Genomic DNA, 13,728 nt, shown 5'->3' on the forward strand with positions numbered 1-13,728 from the left:
GGCAAGTATTTACAAGAGCAATATATTTTATCAAAAAATAAGAAGAATAAAAGCACGTAAACATTTGAAATGGGCCGTTATTACGGCAGCAGTTATATACAGTATGTTAAAAATAATATATATGTGCAGGTCTTAAAAGCCTTCGGATGGATTTTTAAAAAGGTACATGTACAGGTGATTTAATAAATAATTTTGCATATTTTGAATGCCTAACTTGTCTATATCTTTTCATTTAATTGGAAAATTCATGTATACAATATTATCTATATATTTTGATGTTTTAATTAAGTAATGATAAAAAAAAAAAAAAAGACCACTTAAACTAGTGTGAAATAAATGTTAAAAGCAGGAATAAGAGCGCTGCAAACTGTACACCAGCCTCTTTCCTCATTGGATTTTGTAAAATTGGAAGTTTTTCCTCATTGGAAATTGTATTTTAGTTGTCAGTATATGCCTTAGCGTTACTGCATTAATGATCGACACAGGTACAGTAGGTATTTGATATATTGGCAGTAACACACATAGATGGGCACATGCCACGAGTCGTTTGCTGGGCTTGGTTACAATAAAAGCTGTTTTTGGACTAACAAGGAAGTTTTCAGTTATGAAACTTACAGGATATTCTTATAGCATGATGACCTCTTATATGTCAAAAGTCACTATTGTCACTATGAAGGTGGCGTCAGCACCAAGCTTCAGACACGCCCTCCATCAAGTGTCGACGGCCCGTGTGAATGCAGTGAGGGGCTGAAGTGGTACGTTATTTTCAAATGCGACAGAGCATTAACCTTTTAGCGCCACTCACCTGACACTCATAGAATATTTCACTTTAAAAGTGCCGTGAAACGTGCAAAAAGCAACGTGATATAATTTTGCCACAAGCATTGGTTTCCAGTGAGCCTGTGTTGCACATTGCCCCGTCCTCTTTTCACTGTCTGTAGCATTTGTACTGCTATAAATATATTCCATGGTCAGGACTTTTATGTTTACGCACCTGTGTATCCTGCAGAATAATGAAAACTATAAATCTTCTGGTCTATACAGGATCAAGAATCAGAGGAGGGCAGGTGGAAAAGAGTCGTGAGTGCAATCATTAAATTCATTCTTCTATTCGAGTCGAACCCGAGATGGAGGGAATGGCACTTTATACGGAGACATCAGGAGGAAAGAGGAGAAAACGCATTTAAAATCACCTTATACACAGAGAACATTATCTTAAATCATAGATATATATGCATGGATGCCTCATTAGCGGCCGTTTCAATGGGCCGCTATACGTAAGCCGTCCGCCATATTGGAACGGTCTTTGAGATCACGTTGACAGAGTCTGCAACTGTAGTTAGACACGTGTATGAATATCTATATAGGAAACAGATTTCAGCAGATGATTTTGCTAAACTAACACAATACAACAAGACGAAGTAAAAATATAAAAAATAACATGTAATATTAGCTTTCAATTTCTTCTGGAATTTAAATGTTGGTGGTTTCACAACCAGAATCTGCACAATGTTGTGGCATCATTGACTTTGAGTGACGACACGCTGACTGTTGCAAAATGGCGGGGCGCACCGAATGGATCGGTTGAAAATGGCATCTACATATACATATCTATAATCTTAATAACCGAGTGCGGTTTCTTTGTGTTTGTCTGTGTAGATAATGTTTCAGTCCTCTCTTTATGAATGTAGCTGATTATGACACATCAGAGTTGATTTTATTTTACTAAACGAATGATTGATCATATGTTTATTCCAATTAACTAAATGTGGGGCCATGTTATTAATCTAAGGACATTGAGTAGGAATATTTCACCCCTAAAGTGACAATTCACTCATTGTTTGGAACGACGTGAGCGTGAATAAATGATGACAGAGTTGTCATTTTTGGGTGAACTAACCCTTTAACACATTCTCTGATTATTTTTATTACATATTCTGTTCGTTTTAGGAACAAGAGACATTTGTGTGTGGTAATCATTATATCGGCTACTTCACCAGACTTGTTCATTTTATTCACTGGTAATGACAACAAAATGTTGCTATAATAAGCATATTCATAATCTCAACATTTGCAATTTTCTTTTGCATGCTCCATAATCGGATATTTGCAGTCAGATGAGTGATTGAGGCTTATGTAATATGCTTAAAACAGAGCGGTATAATGTTTTTGTCAAAAAATAATGTTAATAAATGTGTCTTGAAACCATTCTGTTGATATCAGCGTCCTTTGTGGCAAACCATTATATTTGCTTATCATCCACCGGAAACATCCTTCCAAACAACCCACTTTTGCATAGCAAACCTTATAAATGTTTTAACACACTACATAAGCTGATTTTTAATTTACGTTTTATTTACATTAACAGTTAAAATCATGATTAAGGGCTTTAAAAATGACATTTTAAAACAACAACCTTAAAGGTAAAGAGCAAAAGATGTTATATTAATAGATGCAGAACAGATGGGAAGTTGGTCCATTGACAAAGACAGTGCAAAATGCCACAGGGGTTCAACTCTCTGGACTCGTGTAAGGACACACCACACAGACCTGTGCGATGTCATCATATTCATACGTTCTTTTCAGGAAGGTATCTGTTAGCCTCAGTCCTGATATGCTCTAAAAGAAAAACAGAAATAACATAGATGCATCATGGATCAGAATTCATTTCATGTTTGCTACTGTACCTTTAAGAGAAGCCTATCTTTAAATGACTACTGTTATGATTGGCCCCTTTGCATTTGAAATAACTGACAGCATTTGCCATCATATACCAAAAGTTGCCAAATATCGCTAAACATGTTTCTGAATTTGAATTCTATTTGAATTCAAGTAGCAAACAGGATACATAATTGTGGTTTATATGTAGAATTACATATTTTATATATACATAGTTCAGTCATGAAACTCTTCAGAGCAGGTTCTATAAAAGTTGATGACTTCGGCCAATCACTCTATTTGTTTTATGTACGTAGCCTATTTATTTCCGTCCAAAACCGGCTCAACTCAGAGCAGCGCACCATGGGAATTATCCTAGCCCTCCACCTTCCCCAGCACCACCTGCCTAGATCTGTTAAGGGGGTTTCCCTACTTTACTTGCAGCAGCTCACATTCCATTCACTGCATTTATGTTGTTTCGGCAGTAGCCTTCACTCATGCAGCAGCAGCGTAGCAGAACCCATCTAGTCCACCAAGACTAGGCCTACTGTATGTACATCCCATTCTTATCCATAAATGTTGTTTAAATCTATTCAGAATTGTCATGATTGAGAATATTTACAGGGGCGCGCGGTCCATTTAAGCTGTGAATGCTCTGCATACTCAAGCCATTCGTGGACTCGCTAATTAAAGGGTTAGTTTACCCAAAAATTATGTCATTAATTACTCACCGTCATGTCGTTCCAAACCTGTAAGACCTTCGTTCATCTTCGGAACACAAATTAAGATATTTTTTATGAAATCCGAAAGCTTTCTGACCCCCCTTTTGACAGCAATGTTATAAACACTTTCAATTCCCAGATAGGTAGGAAAGACATCGTTAAAATAGTCCATATTGGTCAACGATTGGCCAGCTCCTGCGTCAGCATCACACGCATGTGTCGTGTGCTCACGTGAACAGTGTTGGCCAATAGTGAGCCGGTGTTCTGATGTAGAACCTGGAAGTGCTGCACTTTGTTTACTATATGAACTGACATGAGCCGCGTTTCCACCGCAGGAACTTTCCCCAGGAAATAGGGACTTTGGGGTGGTACTCTGTGTGTTTCCACCGCAGGAACTTTCCCCAGGAACTAGGGACTTTGGGGTGGTACTCTGTGTGTTTCCACCGCAGGAACTTTCCCCAGGAAATAGGGACTTTGGGGTGGTACTCTGTGTGTTTCCACCGCAGGAACTTTCCCCAGGAACTAGGGACTTTGGGGTGGTACTCTGTGTGTTTCCACCGCAGGAACTTTCCCCAGGAACTAGGGACTTTGGGGTGGTACTCTGTGTGTTTCCACCACAGGAACTTTCCCCAGGAACTAGGGACTTTGGGGTGGTACTCTGTGTGTTTCCACCGCAGGAACTTTCCCCAGGAACTAGGGACTTTGGGGTGGTACTCTGTGTGTTTTCGACCGCAGGAACCGGAATCTAGATCAAGTTCCGGGTAAATATTTCCCCCTCAAAATGGCCCTGCTCGCGAGGTAGTACTTTTGCAAAGTTCAGGAACCTTCGGGGATGGGACTTGGGCGCTGAACATGCTGATTGGTTGAGTTTACGCAGCATTTTGATTGGTTGACTCCACGCTGCATTTTATTTCAACCACTATTTTTAAAAGTCTGTTGCGGACACGGTGCGTGCAGTAAGAGTTGATTGCTATTCGAATCAACAGTGGAGTTTAAAAAATACGACGATGGGCCGAGGGCGAGGTTCAGGCTTTATTAAAATTATTTGCAAAGGACGAAATCCAGTGGGAACTGTAGAGTCGCGCTCAGTCCTACGTCACCGGACTAATCTTCACGGTACTTTAGACCGCGATGGAAACGCAGACAGCAGCAGGTCTGGGGGAAAAAGAGTTCCTGGGACAAATTGTTCCAGGTAATTTCGGTGGAAACGGGGCTATGGAAGAGAAGAAATGGGTGAATCTGAATATAGTCTATTTTAGTTTTTTGCGCACAAAAAGTATTTCTCATCTCTTCATAACATTAAGGTCAAACCACTGCAGTCACATCGACTATTTTAACAATGTCTTTACTACCTTTCTGGGCCTTGAAAGTGGTTATAACGTTGCAGTCTATGCAGGGTCAGAAAGCTCTCGGATTTCATAAAAGATATCTTTGTGCTGAACAAAGGTCTTACGGGTTTGGAATGCCATGAGGGTGAATAATTAATGATAGAATTTTTATTTGTGGGTGAACTAACATCATTTTATCACCTTTATCATCATTAACACTATAAATTCCCTTTTCATTTGAGGTGTACCATAAAGCTTACATGATAAAATGTTAGTAATACGTATGCAACTATCTGTCATGTATTTATTTGCCAAATGACGGTAATTTTCTCCAAATCTGCCAGTTATGGAAGGTTTCGGGTAAACAGATCCACAGCAGCTTTGGCACCTTTGCTCTGTTGGTTTATATCATCATCATTGTCCTGCGTTCTCATTGGTTTGCTGGCATATGGGGGATTTCATGCGCAGGAAAACCTGTCTGCGAATCGCTCACCCAAGCTGAAAAATCTGCTGTTACTGCCAGAAAATACACATAATCTCTGAAGATTTGCTTTCTTTGAAGGCATTCTGAGTAAAACTTATTTAACAGAAGACCTGAATCTGTAAATTCCTATTGTCATTCTAATTTTATTTCAACATCTTGTGGGGGTGTGGATTGAAACGACAAAAATATCTATTGAAAAGCCCATTGAAATATCAATCATCATGTTGACAGGACTGTTAGATTTACCTGTAAACCCTGAACGGAAGACAGGAGCTTGAGAGGAATGGATAGCGAGGCGCTGGGGCTGAGTTTACCCAGCTGTCGGCCCGACACCCCACACCAGTGGACAGACCGCGTGTTACACATCTCCAGAACCAGATCCATGGTCCTCTCACTGACAACAGGCAAACCATTGGTTAAAACCTGCAGGTTACAGAAGAGTTCATCTATAACCTGGCTCACAGCCATGCTCTTACCTGCAGTTTGTGATTTTACAGGTGATGTCGAAGGGCTCCTCTAGATTGACCGTGTCTGGGATGAATTCAAGGGAAAGCCTGACGTCACCATAACCCGGAGCCTAGAAGAGAAGGCCTGAATTAATTGTGTTCTGTGCAACCTACAGACAATTTCTTGGTGAAAGATTTCATTTGATTAACTATAGTAACTTTGAGCAAATCTTTATTTTTTACAGTGCCCCTATCATGCTATTTTAAAGAATCCTAATTTTGTTTTGTAGTCTTCTACAACAGGTAGACTCTTTCATTGATTTTCTCATGATATACATTACACCACCACATTTTTCAACGATTCTCAGTATCTCCCTCCTTTCCGCAAGCTACTCTGCTCTGATTGGCCAAATGGGCCAGTCTGTTGTGATTGGTCTACCGTTACAGCGTGTCGAACATTAAACGGCCATCCCCATAACTGAACTTCAGAGGCTTCCTACAGCTCGGCAATTATACACACTAATGGGTGTAACGATGATGTTGATTTAACCATATCAACCCAAACATGCGTCCGAAGATGAAATATTGGAAGTACTAGCTATTCAACCCGAATCGCAATCGCAAGGACGACTTGAGCAGGACGTTTCTCAGGGATACGCTACTTAGTTTGAAACACATTATGAGATGTTGCAATTGTTCCTCACCATCAGCATTAACAAGAGTATGTCTATCAACAAACCAATGTTTTGGTCAAAATAAAGTGGGTACTGTCCCATCTGTAATAGATTTTGTAAATCCCATTTAGACCTCACAGAAATTTGACAAGCAGTCGTCAAAAGGTTATACTTCTGTTGTATTAACCACTGACTACTCACATCCTCATCCTTTGAAAGTGTTTATAAAGAGAAATGGCTTTTGCACAGCAAAAAAACAGCGTCTTCTCGACATGTACACAACAGGAACCAGCAGCTAGCTACAGTGTTTGAGGGCGGGTTAAGTGGTTCACGGTCGGACAATGTAGAACATTGGCGGCCATTATGCAAATGCATTACCCAGTGACATGTAGCCGTAACAGAGGTGGGATTCGAATTCCTGATGACTTGTTTAGGCTGTTTAGAGTCGATTCTTTCTTTTGAGTGACAACTTTTGACTTTGCAGAACGTTTACATTCACAGACAGCTACATTACACACTGCATGAAAGGGAATAATCGAAAAAGTATAATAGGGGCACTTTAAAGACTGTTTGGTTCAATCTACTCTGAACCCAGTGTACCATTCTCTGTAGCTGGCTGGTCTGTAGACGTCCTCTCTCCCCAAGGTTGGTTTTCCACACAATGTCTAGTTTGCCGATTACCGTCACCCCCTTGATGACCCCAGCCTTCTCTGCAAACTCTGGCTTGGGCTTCAAACAGTACAAATACTGCCTCGTGTCCAAGGGCTGCAGATAAGACATCTTCCCAAACGTTGACTCGCTGCAGAAATCAGAGAAAAAGTTGCACATAATGTCAACAAGTCTGTTGCTGTCCCATTTAAAGGTGCACATTTACATCTGCTCAGTGAAATTTCACAGACAAATCCCAGTCGTTTCAATAGGGAGTGAACACCATTGGGAATTTTGCGTGATGGCGTAAGATTTTGCAACGGGTCCAAGTCACGGGACGCATGAATTGACCAAGAGAAAGCTGCTTGGTTTGAAAGTGACATTTGTGTGAGCTGTGCTTCATACATCACTACTCTTTTAACAATAGACAATCGGCCTTTTCTGTCCACAAAATTTTGCTCATGATGTGACCGCGCTTTAAATACAAGGTTACACAAAAGAACATAAAGGTTTCAACTATTAACAGGAATCTTCTGGGTTCAATACACCTTAAACTCTAACAACTTTTGTGACATGCTGTCTTGTCCCTCAGTTATAAACAGTTTATAAGCAAACACTTGTCTAATTTACAGTAACACACTTACAATAGAAGTCTATGAGGCAAGACATTTCAGAGGGTTTACAAGCAGAATTGTGTAGTTTGTATGTTCGTTATATCGAGAGTTTAACGAAATACTAGTCTCAAGTGTTCGAAACAGTAAGCATTTTAACATTGCAATGTTTTGCCCCATACCATAGACTTCTACCATCGAGTGCATTACTGTAAATATGATTTGTATTTGTTTTTTCAAATTGTCAACATCATACAAGTCAACATTATTTTCTGTGGCAGCATGTCACAAATTAAAAGTCTTGAAAACTGTACTGAATCCAATACATTATTTTATTTACCTACACTGCCATTCAAATGTTTGGATTCAGTCGAATTTGTAATGTTTTTGAAAGAAGTCTCTTATGTACACCAATGTATTTGATCAAAAATACAGTAAAAGCTGTGATATTGTGAAATATTATCATCAATTTAAAAACAACTGTTTTCTATTTGATTATATTTAAAATGGAATTAATTCATGTGATCAAAGCTGAATTTTCAGCAGCATTCACATGATCCTTCAGAAACCATTCTAATATGATTAAGAATCATTTCCGATTAATATCAATGTTAAAAACAGTGCTGCAATAGATTTTTTTGGGTAATAAGTTCAAGTTCAATATTTGAATAATTATTATTACTTACTTATTATTATTATTACTTTTCTCCAATGCGTGTTGGCCACAATTATTGGCACGCATAGAAATTCTAATGAGTAAAATATCTATGAAGTATATTTCCATTCATATTTGCATTTTTTTAGCACACCAGGGTAACTAGGAGCATGAAATTGTCCAGTCATGATGACTTCCTGTTCCACAGGAGTATAATTATGAGGAAACACAAAGGCCAAATTCCCTTAATCACAATGAGTAAAAACAAAGAATCTTTAGTTCTGATGTGCAGCAAAAGATTGTTGAGCTTCACAAAATAGAAAGTGGCTGTAACAAAAAAGCTAAAGCACTGAAAATCCCCATTTCCACCATCAGGGCAATAATTAAGAAGTTCCAATCAACTAAAGATGTTACGAATCAGCCTGGAAGAGGACGTGTGTCTATATCGTCCTAATGCACCGTGAGGAGGAGAGTTTGAGTGGACAAAGACTCTCCAAGGGTCACAGATGGAGAATTGCAGAGATTAGTTGAGTCTTGGAGTCAGAAAGACAAAAAAAAAAAAAAAATCAAACAACTCCTACATCACCACATGTTGTTTGGGAGGGTTTCAAGAAAAATCCTCCTTGCTCATCCAAAAACAAACTCCAGCAGATTCAGTTGTCAGACACGACTGGAACTTCAAAAGGGACCTGGTTCTTATGATCAGATGAAACTATAAAAGAGCTTTTTGGCAGCAAACACACCAGATGGGTTTGGTACAAACAGGGATAAAAAAGTACCTCATGCCCACGGTTAAATATACTGCTGGATCTTTAATGTTGTGGGCTTATTTTTTTGCTGGAAGTCCTGGACATTTTGTTCATATACATGGTATCGTGGATTCTAGTAAATACCAACAGATGAAAAAAAAAAAGAAAACAAAAAAACCCTGAATCTGCTAGAAATCTTATAAATGGGCCGTGGTTGGATCTTCCACCAAGACAAACATCAAAATCAACACAAAAATGTGTAACTGAGGCTGAGCACAAAACGAAGCTTCTGCCATGGCCGTCCCAGTCCCCTGACCTGAACCCTATAGAAAATGAGAGGGGTGAACTGGAGAGAAGCAGCACCAACATGGATCTGGGAGGGAATCTGAAGGATCTGGAGAGATTCTGTATGGAGGAATGTCAGGTGTTCTCCAAACTCATCAGGCATTATAGAAGAAGACTCAGAGCTGTTATCTTGGGCAAATGTTGCAATAATTGGGTCCCAATAATTGTGGCCAATGTGAACTAGATAAATTATTTCATAATGTGAGTTTCCCCCCGCTTTCAATTGTTTTACTTCAATGAAAGGTTAGAATTTTGTGAACTTTTAAAGAAAGATCAAAAGTATAAACAATGCAGATTTATTTTCACAGCTGTCTTTGCTCATATTTCCTAAGGGTGCCATTTTTTGTGGAGGGCACTGTATGTATATCACAAATACATGCACAAAACAAGGGCAACAGTATATGTAAAGGTTACCTCTCATCCCCAGAAGCCACACTGTTGAGCTCAGTGACATTGTACATCATAGAAGGTTCCAGAGACACTTTTTCCATGAACATTGGGGACGTAGTGATATTCTGGATCTGTGCCTCTAGGAACACCTCATCCGTCTGTAGTATCAAATAAGCATCAAGAGATCCAATCAAAAAACTTCATGCAGTATTGTATTGTACTGTATATAAATTAATTTTTTATACACTTTATCCTGGATGGATACTTAAGTTGAAGGGCTCTACATGAAGACTTACATTTATAACTCATTAATATCACAAAAAACAGGACTATCTCTTCGGTTCTGAATGCCACTGAATTTAATCATCATTTAAAGGTCTTTGAATGCGCCCATCAAATCAAGTTCTTCACATACATTTTAGTGGAATTTATTGAATTTTTGCAGAGAGGAAAATAAAGCAGCTGTTTGCCCAGTTGATCTCCGGCCGGTAGATTAGTATTATTTTAAGTTGGTGTTACAAGTGGAGGTTAGTTCATGCCTGTGGATCAACAGCACCTTTTGACAGAAGTATTGTTATTGTTACAGCATGAAGCAAAGATCCCATGCCAAGCCTGATTCATTCAAAAAAACACGTTTTGCAAAGACGCATTTGAAATTAGACTATAACATGTCACTCTAAAGAAGACTTTAAACTCATCACACCATTATTATTGATACTAATGTAACATACAACTGTTAACGTGGTTTTTGGCATTTCAAAACAAAAGTTATTTAAATCTGTCAAAGAAAACATTTGTTGGTACAAAAGATCATTCAAAAACAAGCATCAGTTTCTCCCAGCCTAAGAAAAAAAGAGTGAATGTTTTCTCCAGAGTCAGACACAAAGTCTAATTGATTTAGTTTGGCACTGGTAAGATGAGTGAGCAGTACAGCAAACGCTTTGAGAGGAAACAAGCAAAGGAAAACAGAAAAAAATATTTCTCTTTTTCATTTTCAGTTTTATTTTTTGTTTATTATAAATATTTTTAGATTATGTGCATTATTTGGCCAATTTTTTTTTCCGTTAAATTGAAAATGTACAAATAATTCAATCTAAGGACATTTTCTATTTTCAAATATCATTGATTGAATTATAAAAATAAACACTGTAATAATAATTATTCAATGTATCCATCCATCCATCTATCAATCCATCCATCCATCCATCCATAAACCCAACCATATATCTATCTATCCATTCATCCATCCACAAATCCATGCATGCATCCATCCATCAATTACTATCCATCCACCCATCATCCATAAATCCATCCATCCATAAATCCAATCATGCATCCATCCATCCATCAATCATTTACTATAAATCAATCCATCCACCCATCATCCACATATCATCCATAAATCCATCCATAAATAAATCCATCCATAAATCCATGCATGCATCCATCCAGCCATTCATCAATTACTATCCATCCATCCATCAATTACTATCCATCCATCCATAAATCAATCCATCCATCCATAAATCCATGCATGCATCCATCCAGCCATTCATCAATTACTATCCATCCATCCATCCATCCATAAATCAATCCATCCATCCATAAATCCATCCATCCATAAATAAATCCATAAATCCATCCATAAATCCATGCATGCATCCATCCATCCATCAATTACTATCCATCCACCCATAAATCAATCCATTCATCCATAAATCCATTCATCCATCCATAAATCCATGCATGCATGCATCCATCCATCCATCAATTACTATCCATCCATCCACCCACCCATCCATCCATATATCCATTCATCCCTCCATCCATCTATTTATCTATCTGTCCATCCGTCCATCTATCAATCCATCCAGATCTAGCAATCAAACCATCCATAAATCCATCTATCCATCCATCCAATCCATCCATCCATCCATCCATCCATGCATGCATGCAATTACTATTCATCCATCCATCAATTACTATCCATCCATCCATATATCTATCTATCCATCCATAAATCCATCTATCAGTACATCCATCCATCCATCCATGCAATTACTATTCATCCATCCATCAATTGCTATCCATCCATCCATCAATTGCTATCCATCCATCCATATATCTATCCATCCATAAATCCATCCATCAGTACATCCATCCATCCACCCATCCATCCATCCATCTATTTATCTATCTATCCATCCGTCCATCTATCAATCCATCTATCCATCCATCAATTACTATTCATCCATCCATCAATTACTATCCATCCATCCATATATATATATATCTATCCATCCATAAATCCATTCATCCCTCCATCCATAAATCCATCCATCCATCAGTCCATTCATCCATCCATCATCAGTACATCTTAGTGTCGTTTAACATTAATTAAATAAAGGTTTTTGCAATAATGACAATCAATTATGAATTCGAAAAATAACATTTACCAATAGGATAGGTCTGGATTTCTGAACAATCTCATATTTTTTCATCACAGTACTGTCCTATTATAGGTTATCGGTTATCTGAATATCAAAATACTTTTCCTATGTTTTCCCCTTGCTTGTTTCAAATGCTCAGAAGAAGAAAGGAAACAGGTTATGCAGGAAAAAAAGTTGCAATGAGAAAGGAAAACAATTACCACGGAACTGAGGTCACTCTAATGGAGGAATAAAACACAAAAATAAACATTAGAAAAGTGAAGGTTACATGCATGAGAAAATGACAATGTCAGTTTTCTTCTTGAGGCAGCATAAACGTGAACAAAATGGTGAATTATGAAATGAAACACACACACACTACTTACAAAAAGGGATAACAAATGAAAATGCATAAAATGGGTTCTTAAAAAGCATAGCCTCACTATAAATTATTTCAAAAGCTGCGAGGCAGTGCAGAAAAGAAGGATAAACAGTATGACCATGAAAAATATTATAGACTATAAGTGAGAAATTTGCTTTTATATAAATTCTCTAAATATTAGAGGGGAAAAAAACACATAACAGCTCAATCTGGTAAATGTAAACTTACCTCAGCATTGTAGAATTTGGTTTTTACATCTAGAGGCTTGAGAACCTGGTTCAAAATAGAGTTAAAACTGAAGTTTGGGCTGCAGTTTGATTCTACCTCAACAGAATCCATGTCAAATTGAATTTATCACACAACTCAAGACTGCTTTCAATGACTTCAGTTCAACTCTGCTGACTATTTTGGAAGTCTAAAGCAGCATGAGAACTGATGTCAAGTGTCAAGCTTTAGTGTAAATTAAAAGTCTCAGCTCTGTGCAAAATGGTTTACGAGATGCGTAGAGCTAGCGTCCATCACAGAGGAGGGGGAAATGAGCTCACCTGAAATTTGAAGAACTTTCTGAAGTACAGCTTCTCTCCAGTCTGAGTGGTGTAACTGACAGCACAGACCAAGCTGGAATCAGATGATCAGACACAAATATGGTGAGGACAACAGCGCGTTGTATACATCTCTTATTTGTCCTGATGAATTCTATCTATTTATGGTAGCATATAACATCATTTGAAACCAATTTTACCCCAGTAATTTGACATATTTCTGAGATTAACATACTTTTAGAGGATATAAAAAACTAAAAATTTTGGGGAGGGACTTGGATTTACCCATTGAAATTGGATTGGTGAAAAAATGGGTGTGTTCAGAACTGAGTGTGAATTTGCAAGTTTGTGGCAGTGGAATTTTAGTGCTGTCAAGTCGATTAAACGCGACTAATCGTGATTAATCGCATCTAACTTTATATAATCTTTATATAATATATGCACACACACACATACATATATACACTTATTGTATGTATGTATGCATGTATGCATGTATGCATGTATGTATGTATGTATGCATGTATGTATGTATGTATGTATGTATGTATATATATATATATATATATATATATATATATATATATATATATATATATATATATATATATATATATATATATATATATATATATATATATATATATATATATATATATATATAT

The 13,728-nt window shown here is 37.7% G+C and overlaps 2 protein-coding genes across 3 annotated transcripts in view; one reads left to right on the forward strand and one right to left on the reverse strand.

Moving 5' to 3' along the window:
* sgtb (small glutamine rich tetratricopeptide repeat co-chaperone beta) overlaps positions 1 to 2,207 on the forward strand; it is a 30,776-nt gene extending 28,569 nt beyond the window's left edge. Inside the window, exon 12 of the mRNA XM_079804554.1 lies at positions 1,045 to 2,207. The gene's annotated coding sequence lies outside the window, so the exon portion shown is untranslated. The remainder of the gene's footprint in view (positions 1 to 1,044) is intronic.
* The window catches only part of trappc13 (trafficking protein particle complex subunit 13), a 22,963-nt gene continuing 11,123 nt past the window's right edge, over positions 1,889 to 13,728 (reverse strand). The window contains exons 6-13 of one of the 2 annotated variants that reach the window (XM_079804544.1): positions 13,067 to 13,139; positions 12,750 to 12,794; positions 12,361 to 12,378; positions 9,735 to 9,868; positions 6,913 to 7,111; positions 5,669 to 5,769; positions 5,439 to 5,586; positions 1,889 to 2,619 (exon numbers count right to left, since the gene is read on the reverse strand). In XM_079804544.1, the coding sequence (XP_079660670.1) occupies positions 2,512 to 2,619; positions 5,439 to 5,586; positions 5,669 to 5,769; positions 6,913 to 7,111; positions 9,735 to 9,868; positions 12,361 to 12,378; positions 12,750 to 12,794; positions 13,067 to 13,139 (826 nt within the window). In that variant the 3' untranslated portion in view covers positions 1,889 to 2,511. The remainder of the gene's footprint in view (positions 2,620 to 5,438; positions 5,587 to 5,668; positions 5,770 to 6,912; positions 7,112 to 9,734; positions 9,869 to 12,360; positions 12,379 to 12,749; positions 12,795 to 13,066; positions 13,140 to 13,728) is intronic. The other variant, XM_079804545.1, reaches the window with a different exon arrangement.

This window comes from Gobio gobio, assembly GCF_949357685.1.
Source record: "Gobio gobio genome assembly, chromosome: 22".
NCBI classification, from domain to species: domain Eukaryota; kingdom Metazoa; phylum Chordata; class Actinopteri; order Cypriniformes; family Gobionidae; genus Gobio; species Gobio gobio.